Source organism: Sus scrofa, chromosome 11 (genome assembly GCF_054392235.1).
Source record: "Sus scrofa isolate SSC_HxYL_T2T_F1_AM1 chromosome 11, Sscrofa_HxYL_maternal_Yorkshire_Landrace_v2.0, whole genome shotgun sequence".
NCBI classification, from domain to species: Eukaryota; Metazoa; Chordata; class Mammalia; order Artiodactyla; family Suidae; genus Sus; species Sus scrofa.
In genome coordinates, this window is record NC_139393.1 from 54,997,485 (window position 1) to 55,024,071 (window position 26,587).

The 26,587-nt window shown below is 41.7% G+C and overlaps 1 protein-coding gene across 31 annotated transcripts in view; it reads left to right on the top strand.

Moving 5' to 3' along the window:
• The window catches only part of LMO7 (LIM domain 7), a 221,938-nt gene that overhangs the window by 64,560 nt on the left and 130,791 nt on the right, over window positions 1-26,587 (top strand). For all 31 annotated transcript variants that reach the window (XM_021065682.2, XM_084981953.1, XM_021065686.2 and 28 more), the window contains exon 2: window positions 10,724-10,794. In XM_021065682.2, the coding sequence (XP_020921341.2) occupies window positions 10,724-10,794 (71 nt within the window). The remainder of the gene's footprint in view (window positions 1-10,723; window positions 10,795-26,587) is intronic.

A 26,587-nucleotide genomic window follows, 5' to 3' on the forward strand; every position in this document is an offset into this window, starting at 1 on the left:
GCAGTCCAGTATCACGGGTCGCTTCAACTCCATCCCTTAATACTGAACTTACACTGGGGGAGTAAAGCATACCCTAAGTCCCAGGGATGAAACTATCAATTTGAAGTTCCTATAAAATAAGTGGTGACTCTCACCTGAGATACAGACACACAGTTTCCCAAAATGAATGCTTCCCACAGTGATGACTCTCATGGTAATTCACTGGGAGATAAGCAGGTAATTGTTGAGACTTGCTAATGTGTGTGGGAGACATTTCTGCACCGAACAATGATGTCTCCTGACTCTTGAGAACCCATGATTATATTAAGCATTTGAACTCTATTTGAAATATCCTGATAATGGATATTCACAGCTACATGCGCCTTGTGTTTTGTTTATTTAAAAGCTCCTTGATCTAGGAGAAAAAAGGTATGCACTAGACTAGGTGTTGGGTGGACTTTTTTCCCCTTGCAGTATTTTCCTTATTGTTTGCAACAGCACAAATTTGGAGTGTGAACCAGTATTTATGGACAAAATGTATTTATACTTTATTCTTTCGAAGTCGTTTTTGTGATTGTTAGCAGAACAAAGGATAGCTGTAAACCTGAGAGCATTTTTGTGTGTGATGTTTTTGGTGAATTTAACTAGCTGCTAATGGGGCTCAGGTTGTCTTAGATCTTGTATCTGGATGAAACCTGGCACATAAAATTGTCAGCCCTGGAGCAAATCTTCCTTTCTTCCCTTGGTTTTATTTAGTTCTTTCCAGTTGTTTTCCATTGGTGGCTTATTAGTGGTTGTGGTTTAGCAAAAATAACTGGAGACTGTAAGCTAAGAGTTGGTAATGGTATCAGGATGTGGCTGCTTCTCCTGGACCAGAAATCATGTTGAAACTCATTTTTTTTTTTGCAGGCCCCCCCCCCCCCCCCCCCGCCGCCCCTGCCACATCTAAGTGTACCTGGCATTTGGCCTAATGATGATGGAGTGAGAATTTGGAGTGTTTATGAGGACAGTTGGCTTTTAATTATCCAGGAGCTGTGTTCTTTTCTATCTGTCTCTCCTTCCTGGCTGTGTGAAGCCACGGGGCCCTTCCTAGGGGATGAGGTGGGAGGAGTAATTTGCACTCGCCACTGAGACCCAGGGCTTGTCGTGGGCAGCAGGGCAGAAAATGTTTAGATTTTTGACCACTATGAGATGTTGGATTCCATTCAGAATTCAGTGATCTGTGCAATTCTGATACCACTCTTGGAAGACTGTGAGTTGGCTTTGGTTTTGCTATCAGATGATGTTAGCATTGGCAAAAATTGTCCTGGTATACGCTGGGGATATTATGTAGTCCAAAGCCAAATCTTAAGAGGGGCTGGTGACTTGGAAATTATGCTGCTTGAGGCAGTGTTATTTTGCTGAATATACAAGTTAAACAAGAACATGCTGAAATTCAAAGGGTGAGCCGCATTTTAGAGAGATGCCTAGGCTCAAAATGCCATTTTGACCACAAATTTCAAAACAGGGTTGGACTTTTTAAGTGGAATTTCCAAGAATTGCTTCATCTTACTTTTACATTCCTAGTGCCGGCATCATGTCAGGTATGCACATAGCAGTTGTCATTACATGATTTTTTATTTTTTAAATTAAAAAATTTTAAATTATTTATTTATTTGTCTTTTTAGGACAATATCTCGGCAAATGGGGGTTCCCAGACTAGGGGTCAAATTGGAGCTGTAGCTGCCGGCCTACACCACAGCAGCTCGGGATCCGAGCCATGTTTGTGAGCTATACCACAGCTCACGGCAATGCTGGATCCTTAACTCACTGAGTGAGGCTGAGGATCGAACCTGCGTCCTCATGGATACTAGTCAGGTTTGTTTCCCTGAGCCACTACAGGAACTCCCACATGATTTCTTAAATAAATGAGTAGCTTAATACTTTCTTAGTATCTTAGTTAAGAGTAATAAAGATAATTTATTTTATTCATTATTTAAAAATATTTTTTATTGGAGTGTAGTTGATATACAAGGTTGTGTTAGTTTCATGTGTACAGTAATTTCAGTTATACATGTACTTACATCCATTCTTATTCAGATTCTTTACCCATATAGGTTATTACAGAATCTTTTTTATTTTATTTAATTTTTTAATTTTTTTACTTTTTGTGTTTTCAGGGCTGCACCTGTGGCATATGGAGGTTCCCAGGGTAGGGGTCTAATTGGAGCTGTAGCTGCTGGCCTATGCCAGAGCCACAGCAATGCCAGATCTGAGCCAAATCTGTGACCTACACCACAGCTCATGGCAGTGCCAGATCCTCAACCCACTGAGCGAGGCCAGGGATCGAACCCGCAACCTCATGGTTCCTAATCAGATTTGTTAACCACTGCACCACAACGGGAACTCCTATTACGGAATCTTAAGTTGAGTTTCTTATGCTATACAGAAGGTCTTTGTTGGCTGTTTTATGTATAGTAGTGCATGTTTATTTATACAAACCTCCTAATATATCTCTCCCCCCCTTCCCCCTTTGGTAACCAAGGAAAGATAATTGAAAAGGAAAGTTGAATTCTAATATATTCCTTAGTCTGGAAGAAATTGACGTAACAAATCAGTATGAAAAGCTCTTCACCCTGAGGTTTTCATCTGAGAATATTCCCTCTTGATGAGCTGCATCTCTGGAGTGACGTGTTTCTGTGGACTCCCGTATGTGTTTGTTCTTGGGCTGTTGACAAAACCAGGGTCGGTGATTTTGGGATTAGAGGCAGGCTCTTCCTCGGAGACACAACCAATCCCCACTCCTCCCATACCCATGAAATTTAGCCATTGGTTTTGCCTTTTTATTTTATTTTATTTTTCTGGTCTTGTTCTTCCTTGCTTAAAATGTTTGTGGTGCAGATATTCATAGGAAGAGTAATTAGATTTAACATAAAGGATGAGTATGTGTATGCTGTATCTCAGCCAATGAGAAGTTGGGTAAGGCAGTCCTGCCCTGGAGAGTAGGCAGAGTAGGCTGGGATGGAGCGGGGAGGTTCTGAATTACGTCGTAAAGGTCACGCAGTGTTTTCATAGACTTTCTCATTGGATGTTCCCTGCCTGTTAGGTAGGGACTGACCTCGGTCTTAACGCAAGCAGCTGTGTTGTAACTCGGTTTCCTGCGTCAGAATGGGGTAAGAGTGTCTACCGCATAGGGATGCTGTGGAGATGCAGGGAGATGGTGCCCGAAGGAAACCGTGAGTGTTGGTTGTCCTAATCCTGGGGCCTCTTTGATAGCTGAGGAGACTGAAGCCTGGGGGAATTAGAAGACTTAACCCTCATTGTGCAAAGGTGTCTCAGGCCCCCATTCAGCTTCTCTGACCCCCAGTTTTTATCAGGATAGCTGGCTTCTCTAAAACTGTGCATTACCTTTTCAATAATTTTGATCTGGAAAGAGCTAGGAGGGCGACATTTTCTTCTATGTAAATTATATTTAGTTTTTACCTAATTGTCTTGACTGGGTATCAAAATCCTTGCATTTCTAGGATTTTAGCATGTGTGACCAGTGGGATCTGTCAAAATGATTGAATCGTAGATAATGTGTACATTTCATGGAATTCATTATAAAAATTGGACCTGTTTTGTGGCGTCATGGGGATTGTGTAATGATTGCTTCAAAAATGAAGTTTAAGAAGAGAGAAGGGTCTTTTAAATTCTTTGGCAGCTTGCTTGCTTATTTATTTATTTATTTGTTTTCTTGGCCACCCATAGCATCTGAAAGTTCCCTGGCCAGGGATTGAGCCTGCACCACTGCAGTAACCATTTAACGGTGTTGTGATGATTGTTGTACACCTATAAATGTAATAAAATTCATTAAGTAATTAAAAAAATTGACTATGGAGCAGTGACAAGACCAGGTCCTTAACCCACTGAGCCACAAGGGAACTCCTTTGACAGCTTTTTAGAGGCTGACTGAAAACATGGTAGCTTCTTGATGTGTGACAGCGTGGGGCTTCTCTCTGTGGAAACCACACCCTGCAACGGCTCTCTCATAGGAAGGTGGACACTAGGTTATGTTCCTGAATGGAAAAATTAAGGCAGACCTGTTATTTAAAGAATTGTTTCATTATGTGGTTCCTATGTTCCATAGTGGTTTCTGATGTTCAGTGTACCTTGTGTTATTATTTTCTTTTTGGCATGACTTATGTTGAAGTTATTGGCATGGTGATGATCGTACTGTGTATCTTAAATATTCTGGGATAGTAGCTCATCACTCAATTGGTAAGCAACTTAATTTGGAATCAGCTATGAGCCCGATTGAAGCTCACTGCCTAGTTTCTGTCAGCAAAGATCCCTTCCCCTCCTTTATTTATTTATTTATTTATATATTTTTAGGGCCGCCCCTGTGGCACATGGAGGTTCCCAGGCTAAGGGTTGAATCGGAGCTGTAGCTGCTGGCCCACACCACAGCCACAGCAACACAGGATTTGAGCCGTGTCTGCGACCCACACCACAGCTCATGGCAACGCCAGATCCTTAACCCACTGAGTGAGGCCAGGGATTGAACCTGCATCCTCATGGATACTAGTTGGGTTCGTTAACCACTGAGCCATGATGTGAACTCCCTTTCCCCTCTTTTAAACAAGCTCAAATGAACACTGCATTTTTGCATTGAGATTCACACAAAAATATGTTAGACCGTGCTTTGGGGTTTCTTTGAAATGGCTGCTCAAAGGGATTTGAGAAATTTAAATGAGGTGGATGCCTGCTTGCATTAGTGTTTTGCTGATACTCAGTCTGATATGAAGAATTTTTTGAGAAGCTCCCAGAATGTTTGGGATTTAAGTCATGTGGATTATGCGGTCAGAATTGGAACCCAGAGGTGAAGTTTTAGAGAAATTTGGTGCATATATTGGCAGGAAATCTCATCCAGCGAGAGGATGAAAACAAAACTGCAAGCAAAACAGTAACGTGTGTGAAGATAATTCCCATCGGTTTATTAAATTAATACATTTCACAGCAAAAGCAATGGCCTTTTTTTTTTTTTTTTTTGGGAAATCTGTGAACTTGTCACTTACTGCGGGTGTGTTAGGCTGGTAGGTATTTTCTTCCACAACACATGCCCTTTAAAAACTTCCTATCAAGGGCTTTCTTTGGAGGCTGCAGGTGGTAAGACAGGTTTGGCAGCCGTGTTTGTGCAGAGCGTTTCTGGCTCGCTGCTCCACCTTGAACATGCTCAGGGAGAGTGATTCTAATACCTTCCCAGGAAGTATGTTGCCTGAGAGCCCCACGCTTGGCCAGTCTCTTAGCTCCTCTTCAACAGGCTGGCTGCTCCGCACATGGGGACACAACAGCTGGAAGCACTGGCCTTGATGATAATGTGTAGGTTTTTTTTTTTTCTTTTTTTTTTTTGAGAAGTCAAATGTTTTCACACATCCTTTATGTGTCGTGAACTAGATATGGCAAATACTCCTTTCCCTTTGAAAAATCAGGGGACTTTGCAGCACTTTATACAATAGCCAAGGAATGGAGGCAACCTAAATGCCCATGGACAGAGGAGTGGATAAAGATGATGTATATATACACAATGGACTATTACTCAGCCAGAAAAAGGAATGAAATAGTGGCATTTGCAGCAACATGGGTGGACCTGGAAATTATCATGCTAGGTGAAGTCAGAGAGTGAGATACCAACATCATATGCTATCACTTATATGTGGAATCTTAAAAAAAGGATACAATGATCTTAGTTATAGAACAGAAATTGACTCACAGACTTTGAAGAGCTCATGATTTACCAAAGGAGACAGGTTGGGGTGGGGAGGGATGGGCTGGGGGTTTGGGATGGAAATGCTGTAAAACTGGGTCGTGATGACAGTTGTACACCTATACATACAATACAATTCATTGAGTTAAAAAAATAAAATCTCCAAAAAAAAAAAAAAAAAGAAAAGAAAATCAGGGAACTGAGCAGTGTCTTACTAGAAGTGTGTAGAGTGAGTTGGGTCCAGGATTAAACCCCCAGTATAATCTGACGTAGGGCTTAAGTTATTTCAGGGGTAATGATTTTATTTTACTTCATTAGATGTGGAAAGGGACAAGGAAGAGGGAAGAAAACAAGTTTTGGGAGAAGGCAAGGTGTGGCTATTTGACGACATGGCGATTACTCCTGGTTGTGTTGACTTTTGATAACTCACTGGGAAACACGTGGTCTCCCCATTTAGTTCCTGTGAATCACAACCTCGTTACGTAAAGTGTATCACACCTCAAATAGCTTGCTAATGAGTGTGGTTCAAAACGATGGAAAAATGCAATGAGTAATTGTTAGATTAGACCTACTACTAGACAAACGTTCTTTCACAAATGCTGGAGGTTTTTGTAGAGTATTGAATGCTTCAGATGTGGATGGGTTCACATTTTGAAGTATGATTTCGTTTTTTGGAACAAGTTGCCTTCCCTGGGTTTTGAGGTCCTTTTCAGATCTTCATAATTTTTGTTTTGCAATTTCCAAGATAGAGGAGGTATTCTAATGGAGGTTTGTAACATGGTAACTCAGTTTCTTCCTTTTAAATAAAGGCCATTACTTCTGCTAACATGGACTTTCTTTTCTAGGATGAAACTTTTTATCTTCATTTTACAGATGGGTAGTAATAGTGAATTGGGGAGTTCCCCATTGTGGCTCATCAGGTTGAGAACCTGACTAGTATCTGTGAGGATGTGGATTTGATCCCTGGCCTCACTCCATGGGTTAGGAATCTGGTGTTGCCACAAGCTGTGGTATAAATTCCAGATGCGGCTTGGATCTGGCTTGGCTGTGGCTAGGGAACTTCTGTATGCTGCAAGTGTGTCTCTGAAAAGAAAAGAGAAACAAAAAAGTGAATTGTACTAGCTAATGTTTGGGAATGTCCCTCCTGAATCAGGCAAGTGCTCAGAGCTTCATATTCCTTACCCTTATTTAATTCTCTGTCCCCAGTGAACCTGTGTGAAAAGGAAGAGGATAAGCTCCCTGTCCAAGGTTATAAGTGGGAAATGGGCCATAGACCACAGGCCCCTGAGCCCCACCTGGCTGTGATAGATGCCATGCTGTGTGTTTCTTAAAAACTGTGGCCCAGGCTGCTGCTATAGACAGAAAAGCTGTGGTATGAATGTATGCTTTCTTTTTAGTTTAAAACTCTTGGAGAGACTTTTGTTTTGGCCATGCCCATGGTGTATGAAATTCCTGGGCCATGGATTCAACCTGTGCTACAGCAGAGACCAGAAACGCTGTGGAGAAGATGCCAGATCCTTAAACTGCTGCACCACCAGGGAACTCCCAAATTTCGTGTGCTTTTCTGTTTTATGGTTACATCACAGTTTATCCATTTTCTTCTTGTTGGGCATTCAAGATACTGATAGTTGTTGCTTTTATACATAATGCTGTGAAGTGGTTCTTCTACTGATATCTCTGTGTATTGTCCTGTGGCCTTAGTATAAACTCCAGGATCTGCATGTAATGTGCCCAAGAGTATGCATTTTTTTTCTTTTTCTTTTATTTATTTATTTTTAGGCTGCATCTGCCATGTATGAAAGTTCCCAGGCTAGGGGTCGAATTGGAGCTGCACCACACCACACCTACACTACAGCCACAGCAACATGGGATCTGAGCCGCATCTGTGACCTACACCACAGCTCACGGCAATGCTGCCGGATCCTTAACCCATTGAGCAAGGCCAGGGATCAACCTACATCCTCATGAGTATTAGTTGGATTCCTTACGGCTGAGCCACTATGGGAACTCCCTTTTTCTTCCTTCCTTCCTTTCTTTTTTTTTCCTTTCTAGGGCCACATCCTTGGCATATGGAAGTTCCCAGGCTAGGGGTTGAATTGGGGTTGCACCTGCCGGCCTAGGCCACAGCCACAGCAACATGGGATCTGAGCCCCATCTGTGACCTACACCACAGCTCAGGGCAACCCTGGATCCCTGACCCGCTGAGTGAGGCCAGGGGTGGAACACACATCCTCATGGATACTAGTCAGATTTGTTTCTGCTGCGCCACAACGGAAACTCCCTGGTATGTGTGTTTAAGACTTCAGACATACATCCTTCTGGAATGGTGGTGTCATTTTTTATTATCTTAAGTAGTGTGCAGAGCATGCCAGAGTCCCATGTCCTTAAAAAATAGGCTATTATTTATGAATCTGTTTAATTTTTACGTTCTGTCTTTGTAAACACAGTGTGGATGGATTCTGGTCTTAGGTCACCATTATTTAGGTTTTGCTAAGTGTGTATGTACATTCATCTTTTGACATATGGAGAGAGGTTGTCTGAAATCCGCTACATGCTATGATTTTGCCTTTCTGTAGTCCTTTGGGAAAAAATGAACCATTCTGGATAGTTGGGCTTCCTGAATCTCTCTCTCTATTCTACTCTTTCTACTTTATTAATTAATATTCTGAATCTAAGCTTTGTCTGCATGGTGTGTAATGATGGCAGTGTGCTGTCAGGGTGTCTCTGAAAGGTCAATGCATGTAATGAGGTTAAGCATATACGCCTGTGAGCCACCCTCAGGTACTTGATTGCACAGCATCTTGGCCATTGCAAGAATAAGTACACGATAGTTACCCTGTTTCAGATGGGCCGACTGCGGTTCACGGAGGTTATTGAACTTGCTTAAGATCACGCAGCTATTTAGATAATGAAAGCGGCATTTGAACGTGCTTCAGTCTGCCTTGAGCCCTTTCTCTTTCCATTTCGTCACTTGTTACACTGCCCTCTTGACTGGCCCATCCAGTGCTGCTGATATCACTTCACTGCTCTCCGTGTGTCTGCATTTGCTCCACCTTGATGCAGGAGCGTATTCTCTAGACTGTTTCAGTTGGGAATAATAAGTCTTCTGAGAATGGACTTGGACATTTGCTTTGGATGTTCCTGGGTTCCCCTCCCTCCCCCATGGCTTTAGCTTGGGTTGGCGTTCCCAGAGAAATGAGATGTTCTTTGTTTTCACCAGCTGAGATCAGTGCTCACCTTGACTTTAGGATCTATTTGGGAAAAATTCAAGCTTACCTGGGGTAATCCATGAGCCAGTCAAGGTTATGCCTGAAGGAATGTGCCATCCCATGTGGATATGTTTTCTTGCACCTTTAAACTTTGTGGTTTACTTATGTGGTTGTGAGCTACTCACATCTTTTTAAGATTCCCCACCCAGTATCCAGGCAGGTGCACATAACGGAGACACTCAGCAGAGGAGTTTTGGGTCATGCAGCTGTCCGCCCTTCTATAGATTAATGCCCTATGTAGGAAAGGAGCTGCTACTTCTTCCTGCATTTGAGTGTGTCCCCTCCCAGCCCAGGCTCTTGCCCATATTTATAGGATCAGCTTATGAGAAGCTTACCTTTAGTTCTAAAACCACAGTGTTTTGTCAGTTACCTGTTCTTATGTGTATCTGTGGCACTGCTGGGCATTGTAGAAAAGGTAAAGAAGGTACACAGGGACCCTAGGTGGACTGTAAAGTTCACAGCAGTGAGTAGAGACAGGAGGAACTTTGCAGCTTACCTAGGATTTAAGATGCGTGGCTTCTCAATCAGGTTTCCGAGATCAGATTTCTCCCTAAGTGGCAAGTGAAACAAGGACCCTGCTTGCAGGTGCTGGGTCCATCTCTAGGGTGGCTGCTGTCTCTCTGCATCTGCTCACATATTTGGCTTGGACCCCTTCCCAGGAAGTTCTTTTTTTTTTTTTTTTTTTTTTTTTTTTTTTTTTGTCTCTTTATGGCTGCACCTGCAGCATGTAGAAGTTCCCAGGCAAGGGGTTGAATCGGAGCTGCAGCTGCTGGCCACAGACACAGCCACAGCCACAGCAATGCCAGATCCAAGTGGCATCTGTGACCTGCACTATAGCTCATGACAATGCCGGATCCTTAACCCACTGATTGAGGCCAGGGATCAAACCTGAGTCCTCATAGATACTAGTTGGGTTTGTTGCCACTGAGCTACCATGGAAACTCCCGAGGAAGTTCTTGGCACAGCTATTCCCTATCATGGCCTCCAGTTTCTCTGCTACTCTTTTCCCATGGAATTGCCTTTCCTTCCAATCTCTCTACCCCTGAAAGGCAGAGAAAGGCAGAATTGGTAGATTTTTTTCCAGCAGTTTCACGAAGAACGGTCGTGGTAATCGTAGGTGGCCTGTTCGTATGTAAGAACCTTATGTGGGGAATTGTCTCTTTCAAGTATGTACGATTTTCCGTCTCTGACTTTTGTCTCTATGTCAGGATTGAATGGTTTTCTCCCTAGGATGTTTCAGGAAAGCTCTTACACAAATCACAGCCATTTCATGAATACATTCAAGAAGAGTCATGGCCTCTGCTGTTTAGTTCTGTAATGAAACCTGAGGAATTTAAGGATGGAATTGAAATTAACGATGTGTGTATATAGTTGGTATTTCAAGTTTATGTCTTAATCTGGTTTTATTTACTCTTAGTAGAGTAGATTGCCCATAAGTTTTTTTAATATAGAAAATATGCTGTAATTTAAGCTTATAACTTTTGTTTATCAGCCGTAAAATGGTTACATTGTAGAAAACACTCATCGCGTTTTGTTTGTTTGTTTGTTTCTGTTTATTCATGCTAAAATGGTAAACTTCTCTCTTCGTGACATAGAACTGCACCTAGGATTTCTTACATGAAGCAACTTTGGTGACCTATGCACATTCTTCATGTATGGCATTAGATGCCTATTAATTAATCTAATACTGAATCTGACTTGTGTATTATCCTTGATTAGGAGAAAATTAATACCCAATTCTGTCTTTCAGGCAGTAACAGAGAAGAATTTTGAAACAAAGGATTTTCGAGCCTCTCTAGAGAATGGTGTTCTGTTGTGTGAGTAAGTATTTAAAACATTTAAAAATAATTTAAAAGCAAAGGGGTGTTTGTGTGTGTGTGTGTGTGTGTGTGTGTGCGTGTGTGTGTAAACATGTTATGAGGTGTCTTCATGCCCCTCTCCATGGCCACCATAATCACAGACAGGTTTTCTTGGTAACAAGTGAGATTTGATCCCTGCAAACTGACACCCCTACAGGACCTGACAGGAGGAAAAGGTTATCAGTGTCTATATCTAAAGATAGCACTGGTGGAGTATGTATTATTTTAAATTAGTAAACAGGAAAGACTCCATTATTGCTTGATGGGCCAGTAGGGGTGGGCGGACGAGGATGCCTTACCACATTGCATCCTCTGTCACTTGCTGTGAATATTCTCCTGTGTGGAATTACCTGGTTTAGAAGTTAGTATAAACCTTTTTCCCCTTCATCAATAAGTAGTCATGATTGTAGGACAAATTTTGGCTGTAGCCCATTTTTCTTTTAAGATTTAAGTGGCGTCCTTACATTACTACCGTCAATTTGAGTCACGGGCCAGCTGTTTATTCAACTAATATGTTGTTGGGAATCACATCCCAGCCTTGGGTTAGCGTAAGTCAGATCGGCTGATGTCATGACGGATGGTGTGAGGTCCACAGTGTATGTTTAGTGTATGTTTTGCTCCTCAGGGGCTGCAGAGTACAGTTAGCCGGGTGGTGACTTTTGGGGTGAGGGACAGACAGGCTGAGTAATGGAAGGATGAAGTCCCGGGTGAGGGTGCCGCTGGCATACGTGAGCAAATAAATTTTAAGAATGTACTTAAGTATGTACCCACATTGGGAAAGCACTTAAGTATTCTAATCTAGACACTTATCACGTAAGTATTTAAGGAATCTGCCCACAGGCAGGCACAGGGAGCGTATGTGCTCATGGTTAGATGATTTTGGTTATCCTTTGAAAGGAAGGGTGTTTGCAGCAAAGATCGAGAGTCAGAGGGCCCACGTCTGATCCTTGCTCCATTACTTTTGGACATTTGAGCCAATGACTTAACATCTGAGCCTTCTCTTCTCATCTGTAAAGTGGGGATCAGGTTATCCAATCTGCCTAATTCACAAAGTTGCAAAGTTCTGTAATACATATATTAAAAGTTTCTGTAAGCTATGAAACTTTGTAGAAATAGAAGTTGTTGCTGGAAGATGGCCATGAAGCTAATAGTCTATTTCATTAGCTCTCTTGGGAGGCGTTCAGACTTCTTTGTCTTAGAGCAGTGTTACTATGTTGAACCATATGAAGTATTGATATTCAGCCATCTATGACCTGAAGAAATGTCAGTTTCATGTGATTCTGTCTATTATGTGGTAGGACAGGCATATAAATAAGGGTCACAAGTAAAGTTTAGGGAATGTTTCTTGTCTTTTTCTGATGCCGCATTTGGAGTCGTTGTTGCCAAATGGTGTTTAAACTAATCTTAATAGGCCGTGTGGTCAGTTGAGTTGGTCACGGGTAGGAAATTACCATGGTTCATAAACTGTATAATTTTGTACATTCTAAGGTGTACAGAAGATGGAGGGAGTTTCTGTTGTGGCTCAGCAAGTTGAGAACCCGACATAGTATCCATGAGGATGAGGGCTCGATCCCGGGCCTCGCTCAGTGGGTTAAGGATCTGGCATTGTCTCAGGCTGTGGTGTAAGGTCACAGATGTGACTCAGATCCAGTATTGGTATGGCTGTGGCGTAGGCCAGCAGCTGTGGCTCTGATTTGACCCCTGGCCTGGGAACTTCCATGTGCCGCAGGTGTGGCTGCAAAAAAAAAAAAAAAGTGTTAAACACATGGGATCTGAAAACGACCTTAGCTATGAATATAGACTATTTAGAGGTTTGCTGCAAAATAACTTTGATGTCAGTTGTCAGCCCCATAAATCAGGGTAGGAGTTGGGTGGGTTTATGTAGGAAGCGGGACTGTGGGACAGGGTGGTGTTAGACTATACGAGAACGTACAATACTAATAGGCAGTCTTTTCAAAGAAGCCACTTTGTAGTTACATAGTTCCAGTGATGAACTACTACTCAAAGCATGGTTAGGGATTCCCCCTTTTGGGGGGATTTGCCTCCATAACCAGGTCATTAAACACACTTGGTAGTGACCCTTGGTGTTTTATTTAAAATGCAGTTTATGAAGCAGCCTGGGCTTTGCATGACTTGAAGTGATTTCCAAAAACTGTATCCAACCTGAAAGGATGAGCATATTGCTACCAGTGAGGATAGTCAAAGTTGATAGAAAATTGGAGTTCCTGTCGTGGCTCAGTGGTTAACAGATCCGACTAGCATCCGCGAGGATGTGGGCTTGATCCCTGGCCTCACTCAGTGGGTTAAGGATCCGGTGTTGAGGTGTGGTATAGGTCATAGATGTGGCATGGCTGTGGCAGTGGCTGTGGTACAGGCTTGTAGCTGCAGCTCCAATTTGACCCCTAGCCTGGGAACCTCCAGATGCTGTGGGTGCAGCCGTAAAAAGACAAAAGACCAAAATAAGTAAGTAAATAAATAAATAAATGAAAGGAAATTGTTGTGATCACAAGCAGTACTGTTAGATTAAATATGTAAGTTCTACTCTGGTGATCACAGGAAGCATTTGGATGCATGTTTAGAGATATGTTGGCTTTTTGAAAAAAGTCATTTAATTTCACAACTTCCAAAAGCTCATTCTTAGATTGTTACCTAATTGAAATGCCACCAGTTTGGGGTTTTGTGCATTATCAGGCAAGTCTGATCAATCTATATAGTACCCAGTATTCTTTAAATGAATGTTTCCCAAAGTAGTATAAGTAAATATTAAGCTGGTAATCAACAATTGCAATTTATGATGGGATTTCCCAAGTACTGCATGATGTTTGTATTAAAAAAATCTTTCTCTTAGTGGTGAATCACATTGTTTGTAGCTGCTGGTTAATGAAGGCATTTTAATCTAGTAGATGCAGTGTTGGAAACAAAAAAAGTCCAGGTAATTCTATCCTATATAAATGTATAACTGAAGAAAAGCTAGCTGATTGGTCTACAGAATGATTAAATATCATTGTTTAATCACATCTGCTTGAGTAGTTACAGTGTCTAAGAGGAAAGCAAAATCTGCTGTTCAGAAGCCTGGACTTTCATTTATTGTTTTTAGTAAGCCCTGACTTTTATTTATTTAAAAAAATTTTTTTTTAATTTTTTGCTCTTCTTTTAGGGCTGCGCCCACTGCATATTGGAGGTTCCCAGGCTAGGGTCAAATTGGAGTTGTAGCAGCCAGCCTTCACCACAGCCATAGCAATGCAGGATCTGAGCCACGTCTGCCACCTACACCGCAGCTCACGGCAACGTCGGATCCTTAACCCACTGAGTGAGGCCAGGGATTGAACCTGCATCCTCGTGGATACTAGTCAGATTCATTTACCACTGAGCCACGACGGGAACCCTGAGTCCTGATTTTTTTTTTTTTTTTGTCTTTTTGCTATTTCTTGGGCCGCTCCCGCGGCATATGAAGGTTCCCAGGCTAGGGGTCGAATCGGAGCCATAGCCACTGGCCTACACCAGAGCCACAGCAACGCAGGATCCGAGCCGCGTCTGCAACCTACACCACAGCTCACGGCAACACCGGATCGTTAACCCACTGAGCAAGGGCAGGGACCGAACCTGCAACCTCATGGTTCCTAGTCGGATTCGTTAACCACTGCGCCACGACGGGAACTCCTGAGTCCTGATTTTTAAATTAAATGTAAAGATAGTAAGCTGTCTGTCTTTGAGAATATTTTATCCTTCTGAGATCTCAATTTTTAGCTGAAATATGATTAGGATTTAAAAAAAATCTCAATTCATTTTCTTATAGGAAAAAGCTGACTTCTGTTTTGTTCTCTTACAGAAAAATTACCAATTCTTGTGAAATAGGGTTGGTTTGTTGTCTTTTAAAAACCTCTAGACATCCTAGTTCATTGTCACCATAAAGAATTTTGTTATTATTTCATGTAGTAATTTCAGCAGTCTTTTATGCATTAGTAGTAGTTTATCCTTTTTGAACCAGCATTTTGGAATATCCAAGTCAAGAGTTGGAGGAAAGGGGTCATTTTAGCTTTTTCCCGACTGGCAGTGTACTGACATTTTGGGTAATTTAAATTGGGTATAAAATCTGCACTGAGGTTTCAGACAAGATACACACCTGAGTAATGAGAGTAGTTACATGCATTTATTGCCTTTTAATCTGATTGACTGTTGAAGTTAGTATCCTCTGTAAATCATTTCCATATCATTTAGTTTGAGTGAGTGTGCGATCCAATGAATTGAAGGCTAAAGCATACACCCCTGGTTAAAGTCTATTGTTACAATTATTTTACTGTATACCTTAGACATGTAATCTGTCTTAACTTTATTAAGCAGTGAAATGAACAAAATCTAATCTGGGGGTTTTGCCTATTTTTTTTTTTTCTTTTTAGGGCTGCACCCACAGCACACAGAGGTTCCCAGGCTAGGGGTTGAATTGGAGCTATAGCTGCTGGACACAGCTCAAGGCAGCACCAGATCCTTAACCCACTGAGTGAGGCCAGAGATCGAACCTGCAACCTCATGGTTCCTAGTCGGATTGTTTCTGCAGTGCACAACAGGAGCTGCAGGTTTTGCTTTTTTTAAAGAAAAATTTTTTTATTATAGTTGACTGACAGTGTTCCATCAATTTCTGCTCTACAGCAGAGTGACCCAGTTATACATATATATATACACATTCTTTTTCTCACATTATCTTCCATCATGTTCCATCACAAGTGATTAGATACAGTTCCCTGTGCTATACAGCAGGATCTCATTGCTTTTTCTCCAAATGCAATAGTTTGCATCTACTAACTCCAAACTCCCAGTCCATCCCATTCCCTCCCTCTCTCCCTTGGCAACCACAAGTCTGTTCCCCATGTCCGTGAGTTTGTTTCTTTTCTGTAAATAGGTTCATTTGTGCTGTATATTAGATCCCAGATATAAATGATGTTATATGGCATTTGTCTCTATCTTTCTGACTGACTTCATTCAGTATGAGTCTCTAGTTCCATCCATGTTGCTACAAATGGCATTATTTTGTTCTTTTTTATGGCTGAGTAGTATTTCATTGTGTGTATATATACCACATCTTAATCTACTCACCTGTCAATGGACATTTAGGTTGTTTGCCTGTCTTGGTTATTGTGAATAGTGCTGCAGTTAACATAGGGGTGCATGTACCTTTTTCAAGGAAAAATTTGTCTCGATAGATGCCCAGGAATAGGATTGCTGGGTCATATGTTAGTTCTATATTTAGTTTTCTGAGGTACCTCCATGCTGTTTTCCATAGTGGTTGTATTTACATTCCCACCAATAGTGTAGGAGGGTTCCCTTTCTCCACACCCTCTCCAGCATTTGTTATTTGTAGACTTACCTTTTTTATTTTTCATTTTTGTCTTTTTCTCTTTTTTAGGGCTGCACTCATGGCATATGGAGGTTCCCAGGCTAGGGGTTGAATCAGAGCTGTAGCTGCCAGCCTATGCCACAGCCACAGCAACGCCAGATCCGAGTGGTGTCTGTGACCTACACCACAGCTCATGGCAACGCTGGATCCTCAACCCACTGAGCAAGGCCAGGGATCGAGCCTGCAACCTCATGGTTCCTAATCGGATTTGTTAACCGCTAAGCCATGATGGGAACTCCCAGTGTAGACTAACTTATGGTTGCCATTCTGACGGGTGTGAAGTGGTAGTTTTTATTTGCATTTCTCTGATAACTAGTGATGTTGAACATTTTTTCATGTGCCTCTTGGCCGTCTGTATGTCTTCTTTGGGGAAATGTATATTCAGGTATTCTGCCCATTTTTCAATTGGGTTGTTGATTTTTTTGCTGTTGGGTTGTATGAGTTGTTTGTATATTTTGGAAATTAAACCTTGTCAGTTACATTGTTCGAAACTATTTTCTTGTATTCCATAGATTGTCTTTTTGTTTTTAAATCTGCGGGGTTTTCTAATTAGTAAAAGAATTGACAGAAGTCTGTAAGGTGATTTCAGCTCCTCATTATAATTTTCTGTGAATTTTGCTAATATATTCATTCCTCTGTCTCTCTTCAGTATTTGTTAGTTTTCATGAGTATTGCCTTACTATTTTAAAAAAATTAGAAATTTGCCACCATATACATATCCACAGTCCTCTCTTGCTCTGTGGTTCTACAGAATTATTTCTCCTAACATATTTAGTTGGGACATATCTAGCTAGTGATATGAGTTAGTAATTTCACAGATACTCATCTTAAGTTAGCAATCTTGGAAATATGCAAGTGAAAACATTCTTTATTACCCTTATGAGGTAAGAAGATGTATTTGAAGGTAATCTTATTGGCTGTGTCTCTGATTAGTCAGTCTCTACTTCTCATCCCTGGAGTAATGCCAAGTCTTTGGTCTGCCTCTAGTCAGCCATGCATCCGAAGCTTATGTCATTTTGAACTCATGGCTGATGTTATTGAGGAAACTCTTATCACTCTGTCACCAGGCCTTCCTTTCCATGGCTTGCAGCTTAGAAAGAGTGTAGCAAATAAATGTTCACCTATTAGTTTGAGAAATTCGGTTTCTATTTATATCTTTATGTCAATATTTTGTTAAAGATGCATTCAAAAGAAGAAAAAAATTATTAAAAAACCCCCACTCCTGTTGGAGTTCCTGCCATGGTGCAACAGCATCGGTGGCATCTCTGCAGCATCGGGACGCAGGTTCAATTCCTGACCTGGCACAGTGGGTTAAAGGATCTGGTGTTACTGCAGCTGCAACAGAGGTCATTGCAAGTGTAGCTTGGATCTGATCTCTGCCCTGGAAACTCCCTCTGCCCTGGGGCGGCCAAAACAAACACACAAAAAAAACCTCTTGTTAATTTACAGTGGGATATTCGGTGATTGTTTTAAGACATGGGACAGAATAGAGAACCTCACCACTTCTCATTTATGCAAGAGGGCTCTGTCCTTTGTTAGAGCCGGGGATTCTCACACAATAGGGGACAGTGACGTCAGTGGGTTCTTGGGACTTCTAGCCAGGGCACCATGTAAAGCCCAGAGGCCCTTCTCTAATAGTGAAGGCTTTTTCTTAGGGCTCTTTCTGGTTTGCAGTCTCTTGAGGAAGACATTCCTATAACTCTCCAGCTTGCCAGCACTCCCTATCAACCCTGTTCATATTATAGCTGTTTGAAATTTAAGTGATGATAATTAGTGTTCTTCATTTATTTATTTATTTTTATTTATTTATTTATTTTTTTCTTGAGCAACTCCTGAGGCATATGGAGGTTCCCAGGCTAGGGGTCTAATCGGAGCTGTAGCTACTGGCCTAGGCCAGAGCCACAGCTACTCGGGATCTGAGCCACATCTGCAAACCACACCACAGCTCATGGCAACACCAGATCTTTAACCCACTGAGCAAGGCCAGGGATTGAACCTGCAACCTCATGGTTCCTAGTCGGATTCGTTAACCACTGCGCCATGACGGGAACTCCAGTGTTCTTCATTTAAACTAACATAAACTTCAAACATATTATTTGATAACCCAGTAGCAAGTGAATAAAGATTGCGAGTGTTTAAGTTTATAAAGACAATTTTTTTTTTTTTTTTTGTCTTTTTAGGGCCGCACTCACCGCACACGGAGGTTCCCAGGCTAGAGGTCAAGTCGGAGCTGTAGCCGCCGGCCTACACCACAGCCACAGCAACATGGGATCCGAGCCGAGTCTGCAATCTACACCACAGCTCAGGGCAACGCTGGATCCTTAACCCACTGAGCGAGGCCAGGGATCAAACCTGCATTCTCATGGATGCTAATTGGTTCATTAACCACTGAAGCAGGAAGGGAACATCAAGATAATTAAAATTTTCTAAACTGCTTTTTCTTCATGGCAGTGTTTTATGGTTGCTAACTGTATGCTCTCTTTTTAAGCTTCACAGTCAATTTTTTCCTCTAATTTTATATCCACATATAGCAAAACATCGCTTTTTTTAAAAAAAAAATTACCAAGGTGAAGGTCAGTTTGGCAAACATCCGTTTAAAAATTTCACTTCTGTAGTGATGGCCATGTTGTATATGCTCATTGCAAATTCTGCAGATATTTGTAATATCGTGCCTCACACTTGAAAGTAGAAAGCTTCAGTCTTGTTTCATAAACCTACAGGTACCATCTACAGTGCTTTTTCATCCTAAATATAAATGACTTAAGAGGCAGGCACACAATATTTCGGTGATAGGTTCTCTAAGAAATAAATGAGAATGATGATCTACTAAAAATAAATGAGGGTGCTTGTGTGCCAATGAAGGTGATATAAATAGTCCATATTAAAATTGATCAGAAAGAGGTTATTATTGAAACAGATTTTATTATTTTGGTCTTTTTAAGGCCACACCTACGGCATATGGAGGTTCCTAGGCCAGGGGTTGAATCAGAGCTGCAGCCGCCGGCGGACACCACAGCCACAGTAACTGGGGATCGGAGCTGCATCTGTGACCTACACCATGGCTCCCACTGTAGTGCCACATCCTTAACCCACTGAGTGAAGCCGGGGATTGAACCTGTGTCCTCATGGATGCTAGCGAGATTCTTTTCCACTGAGCCATGACGGGAACTCCTGAAGTAGACTTTTGATGTAATAATGAAGGCTCTTAGGTAGTTACATGAAAACCATATTTTGGTATGTCAGGAAATGGTGAAGGTAGAGAAATTATGGTTTGTGCAATGAGAAGCATTAAAAAGGAAATGCATATTGCAAAAGACCAAATATGGGAGTTCCTGTCGTGGCGCAGCAGAAACGAACCTGACTAGGAACCATGAGGTTTTGGGTTTGATCCCTGGCCTCACTCAGTGGGTTAAGGATCTGGCGTTACCTGTGAGCTGCGGTATAGGTCGCAGACACGGATCTGATCTGGTGTTGCTGTGGCAGCTACAGCTCCAATTGGACCCCTAGCCTGGGAACCTCCATCTCTAGTGGGTGCAGCCCTAAAAGGACAAAAAAAAAAAAAGATAAAAAAAAGACCAAATATATAATGGTATCAACAGCAATTAAAAGTAGAGTAATTGCCTTATTTGAGAGACTTAGTCATTAGAATTTTTATAGATTTTTATAGATTCTGACCAACAATCGTAGAAAGTCATGTGAGCTCTAAGGGAAAAAAGCAATAGTGACAAAGCTTAGAACACTGTCTACTCTTTGCTTTAGAGGAGTGTGTGGTATTTTTATTTTGTATGTTAAAAATGTAATGGTAAACAATATAATTTAAGAAATGGGGGAGTTTCCTTTGTGGATCAGCAGTGATGAACCCAGCTAGTATCCATGAGGATGCAGGTTTGATCCCTGGCCTCACTCAGTGAGTTAAGGATCTGGCGTTGCCGAAAGCTGTGGTGTAGTTTGCAGACATGGCTTGGACCCTGCGTTGCTGTGACTGTGGTGTATGCCAGCAGCTGTAGCTCCTATTCGACCCCTAGCCTGGGAACATGCATATGCTGTGGGTGTGGCTCTGAAAAGACCAAAAAAAAAAAAAAAAAGGTAAACTCTATTTCCATAGAGGGTAACAGATGACAATTAATTTATAACTTTAAGTCAATAGCCATGTTAAATCTAGTGAGAGTTTTCTTAGAATAAATAGAATATTAACATTCATATGGAAGATAAACAGGTAAGGAAAGGTTCTAAAAGGAAAAATTCCTGAGACTCTTCCAATGTTAGAACAAATGACAAACTTGAAAAAGCACAGCAATTTAAAATGTGGATTGCTTTATAAGTGTACATATGAATGTAATTGCAAGGTCCAAAATACATTCTTATGCATGAAGGAGCTATGAGAGAATGGAGAAGAGATGAGTCACTCGATGAATAGTTTTAGGGTAAATAATTGGCTAAGAATTAATTTACGAACTCACCATATACCACGACTCAACATCATAAAAACAAGCCACCCGATTAAAAAATAGAGGACCTAAGCGACATTTTTCCAAAGACGACATAGCAAATGACCAACAGACCGATGAAAAGATGTTCCACATCACTCATTGTCAGGCAACGCAAATCAGAACCTAGATGAGCTACCACCTCACACCTGTCAGAATGGCGATCATCAAGAAGACCTTAAGTAACAAGTATTCGTGAGAATATAAAGAAAATGGGACGCTTGTGCACAGGCGGTGGGAATGTACATTGGTACAGCTGCTGTGGAACACAGTATGGCAATTCTTCAGAAAATTAAGAATAGGACTACAGTATAATCTAGGAATTCCACTTCTGTTTTTTTTTTTTTTTTCCCCTGAAAAAACAAAAGCACTAACTCAGAAAGATGTATGTACTCCCATGTTCACTGTAGCATTTCTTACAATAGCCAAGCTATGGAAGCAAATTTATCAAAAAAAATGAAAGACTTTCCCAATAATTGTGGGGTTTTTTGGGCATCTAAGAAAAGACTACTGATTTAGGAAGAGATGTGCATGAAGCCTCTTCCTAGGAGAAATTTTTTTTTTTTTTTTGTCTTTTGTCTTTTTTGTTGTTGTTGTTGTTGTTGCTATTTCTTGGGCCGCTCCCTCGGCATATGGAGGTTCCCAGGCTAGGGGTCCAATCAGAGCTGTAGCCACCGGCCTACGCCAGAGCCACAGCAACGCGGGATCCGAGCCGTGTCTGCAACCTACACCACAGCTCACGGCAACGCCGGATCATTAACCCACTGAGCAAGGGCAGGGACTGAACCCGCAACCTCATGGTTCCTAGTCGGATTCGTTAACCACTGCGCCACCACGGGAACTCCCCTAGGAGAAAATATTAAAAACCAATTTCCGTGTCTAAAATGTGATACACAGTAAGACCCTGGTAAAATTTTTACATCCCTTAAGAGTGGTGCTTATCAAGGAGCAGCAGCACAGGGGCGGGGGAATCGTGCAGTGAGTGGCTGACATGCAGAGGGAAAGTGTCGCTGTCATATGATACCACAAGGAGGGCACAGGAATGCTGTCTGCTGGTGCAAAAGTAGATTGATCCATATCATCAAATTCCTTTTCAGACAGGTCCCAAGAGCTTGACGCTGATGATTTTATTTCTAGAAATAGATTTTAAGAAACAGTAAGGAACACGGACAGAGATATACCTATAGACACGTATCCAAACAGTTTTACAGTAGCAAAAGTTGGAAAGACCCAAATTGGGTTATGAGAATCCTCTCATTCACATAAAGGGATGGGGGCAGAATTTGGCGATGTGACTTAGTAGTGAAGAGGAGAACCAGGACAGGAACCCAGAGTCCGTTTGCTAGACACCTTGTGCTCTTGATGTAGCACTGGGAAATGTCCTATTACTCAGCAAGATCCATTAGTGCTATAATTGTTCAGGTTGCCTAGAATAAGAGGCATCTGCAGTCAGGCTGCTCAGACTTTGCTCGATCCAGTTCAGGATGCTTCAGGCATAACAGTGAGGTGAAGAAGAAAGTCCTGGTCATCATGAAAGGATGACTGTCAATTGTGCTGGTACTGGCTTGTTACTATTCCATGTACTTGCCCTTCTTAGCGTGTATTGTTAATCATAGTGGTGGTGTATCCTAATTCAGCAATATTCAAAATAACTACCACAGGAATTCTGGAAATGAAGCTTATATTAATTTTACTACCAGTCTTTGAAAAGATTAAAGTGGTCATATTTGAACTGAATGCTTTGGAGCTTTATTTTTTTAATGATTTTAATTTTTTCCATTATAGTTAATGGACAGTGTTCTGTCAATTTCTACTGTATAGCGAAATGACCCAGTCACACATACACATATTCTTTTTCTCACATGAATTCTCCATCATGTTCCATCACAAGTGACTAGATATAATTCCCTGTGTTCTATCCACTCCAGAAGCAGTAGTTTGCATCAATTAACCCCAGACTCCTAGTCCATCCCACGCCCTCCCCCTCCCCATTGGCAACCACAGGTCCGTTCTTCTAGTCCAAAAGTTTTAAATGACATATGCTTTTATAGCCATGGACATGTGATCACTATTCCCTGTGATTTTTAGTTTTAAAATATTACAACTTATAATGTAGCTAGAGATAGTTAAAAATCTTAGGGAAGAATTTACTTAAGAGGACCAGTCCAAATTAATCTATCTCATAGGAAGCTTTCCCTCTTGATCAGCATTTGCCCATGAGGAGAGACCATTAAAGTGAAACTTGTCTGGCAACAAAAAATAACAGAGGGGAGGTGTCCTCTTTGGGAGAACCACAAAATCATCTCTAGCATTTGAGTGAAACTAAATTTCTAAATTTATTTCTGTAGAGAAGATTGAAGTTTTGAATTAGTTACAGAAAAATTTCTACATTCCAAGTTAGATAGTGGAGGAGTTCCCGTTGTTCTCAGCGGTCAGCGAACCTGACTAGGAACCATGAGGTTGTGGGTTCGATCCCTGGCCTCGCTCCGTGGGTTAAGGATCTGGTACTGCCGTGAGCTGTGGTGTAGGTTGCAGATGCAGCTCGGATCCCGAGTTGCTGTGGCTGTGGTGTAGGCTGGCGGCTACAGGTCCAATTAGACCCCTAGCCTGGGAACCTCCATATGCCGTGGCCTAAAAAGAAAAAAAAAAAAGTTAGACAGTGGATTTTATGAAATATTTGACATGCCAGGCCCTTCGGTAAGTGCTGGGAGATGTGTTTGGAAGGAGAGACATCCTTACACTTAGCACTGTTACTGCCTGGTTGCTCTGTGGCTCATTCCATCACAGGGCTCTGTCTTTAATAGACGCAGAGTCTGCATCTAGAAGAAACCTAGGCAAATGATTACGTGTCAAATGACAGATAAAACAAGGCATTGCCCTTTCAGTTTTAAAGAAAGGTGTCATATCTTTATTATTTTTTTAAAGTAAATACTTACTGATAGAGACAGTTTGACTAATGTGGGCATCTATATTTAAAAAAATGGAGTCAATCAAAAGATATTAGAAATACATACGTGTGACTAACTAACCAAATACTTCGTAGCTTAAAAAGTTGACTCTCACTGCATTGATCTACTCTTTGATGTCAGTCTTTCTGGTATATTTGGAAAAATCTTTGGGAGTAGAAAGTTGAAAGATCTCTTTCCATTTTCTCCCTTTGCTGAAGAGCTTTCTGATAAAAGGGAAATGAGCTTTGGCATTTGGAACTTGTTCCCAGGGACCAAGAGAGAGCATCACGGTCCAGTTCTCATTAAAGCCTTCTATATACCTGAGCCAGATGTCATACTGAGTTTGGTGGGCAGTTTCCCTGGAGCATCACCTCTGACTTATATTTAAGGTCAGGTCACATTCACTCATGATGAGCTTTCTGAACAGAGGCAGCTTTCTAGCATTTATATACATCAGCTCCCTTGGAGGGAGGGGACAATACATGTTGGGGTCAAAGCGAAAAGTAAGTAGGGAACTGGAGGATGAGCTGAAGGAGAGGGGAGGCGGGCCTTGTTGAGGGAGTTCCCTACCATGGGAGGTAGCTAGAGACTAGGTAGGTGTTTCCTGTTCTGCTTTTCATCTTACCAAGAGAGCAACCTCCGATGTGATGTGTGAGGAGAGCACAGAGCCAGGTTTATACCATGGCCTGAGGAAAAGCTTCGGGGAGTTGGGGTAAATCCTATATAGGATTAGAAGGGTGGGGCATGGGATGCAGGCAGATACAGTGGTCCCTGGGCTGCCTCTAGTTCCCTGTGCACAGAGGAGTCTGGACAGTTATCATGGTATATGATATATTTCTTTTCTTTGTCTTTTAAGGGCTGCATCTGTGGCATATGGAGATTCCCAGGCTAGGGGTCAAATTGGAGCTATAGCTGCTGGCCTACACCACAGCCACAGCAGTGGCAGATCCAAGCCACATCTGCAACCTACACCATAGCTCATGGCAACGCTGGATCCTTAACCCACTGAACAAGGCCAGGGATCGAACCTGCAATCCTAATGGATGCTGGTCAGATTCATTTCTGTGGAGCCATGACGGGAACTCCCTGATAGTTCTTGAATAGAGCCAGTGACCTGAAGTCAGTGTTGCCTTTAGGAATTGCACAAACGTAAGAATGCTTCCTACGCAAACAAGTTCCATTTGTAAAAGGGAGTACTATCTTTTACATGTGTCACTTATATTTTGTTTGATCTAAGACTATGCTCCTATTCCTTTAGGAGACTTAAATTTCACTAAAGTAAAAGTTTTATAAAACTTAATTTTTCTCCCTAGAAGAAATATCCTAAAAGTTCTTCCTCTAATTTTGGATGAAAATAATTTACTCGTGATTCATAATCACATTGGATGTTCACTCTTTGCCAAAACTGTGAGTCCATATTCTGGTGCTTGGAAATGACACCATTTTAACAATTGCCAAAATGAAACAGTGTTTCCCTCTAGTGACACCACTTTTTAGAGGGTCCTTTGCATGTTACCCAGAGTGTCGTTTTTCCTTGTGCTTGTTTCCATGTTTGTACATGGATGGGGAGGCTCAGGAGCGGAGGACGCTGATCCACTGTGTGTCTGCTGCTTCTCAGTAATTGGTCTGGCACTTTCTGATGAGAAAGGAGACCATTAACTCGTTATTGGGAGGCAGCATTGATCTGTGCTGTTTCCTTTACCTCTGTCCCTGGCTTCCTTCAGCTGACTTAATTGAGAGTAGTCTCTGTTATTAGCCATTCCAGAAACTGTATTTAAAAGCAATTCTCTTGACATTACTAACACTGTAATACAAAAATTGTAAGGGAAGTAAACAGGTGAATTGAATGACATGGCTCAAGTCACCAGTGACTCAAATGGGTGGAGGAGGAATTTACGACACTGTTCCCTTAACAAGGACGACTAATGTCAGACTTCTCTGACATTTGATATGGTGCCCCAGTGCTAAGTGGTGTCCAACTTTTTATGTCACAGAAAGATGACATTTTAAGATCCAAGCTCCTTTAGGAAAGACGCTACCAACTGCTGTGAGTTTCTTGCTTTACACTAGGCTAGAACTTGGTTTCTGTTAAGTCGTGTTTCAGTTATTCGTACTGTGTGCTGCAAGAAGGCCACCGATAACAGAATTCAAGAAATACTTTTAATCGGGAACCACTGGAATTAAATTGGAACTGTCATTTCTTTTTTTTTTAAGAGTTTGTTTTGTTTTGTTTTATTATTTCTTGGGCCGCTCCTGCGGCATATGGAGGTTCCCAGGATAGGGGTCGAATTGGAGCTGCAGCTGCCAGTCTATGCCAGAGCCACAGCAACGCTGGATCCGAGCTGTGTCTGCGACCTACACCACAGCTCACGGCAACGCCGGATCATTAACCCACTGAGCAAGGCCAGTGATTGAACCGCAACCTCATGGTCCCTAGTCGGATTTGTTAACTGCTGCGCCACGATGGGAATTCCTGAACTGTCATTTCCTATAAACCTGCTCAGTTCTTCTCTGGCTCCTCAGCTAGTCATGAAAGAACAGGACTGTGGCTATGAAAAGAGAAAGCCTTCTTTTGTAGGTGCTTTTCAATGCACCACTAAGAAATGAGGAGTCAAGAAGTAACAGTTCTGGGAAATACGTGAAGTTCAGGGGCGGTTCTCTCATCTGTGTGAAGTTGTCTGAAGATATTGGTGTGAAGAAACTCTGAAAACAGAAAAACAGCTTTTGTTCCCCAGACTAAATCTTCATAAGCCACTGTTTTGTAGTTTTGAATCCCGTTGAACCACATTCTGAAGGTTATTAAATGGAGACTTTTGTCTTTTTTATTTTTAGCACACTCAAGTGTATATATAAATCTCTGGAATGTTGAAGGAGTGACATTCCACAAGTGTCAGATATATATATATATATATATATATATTTTTTTTT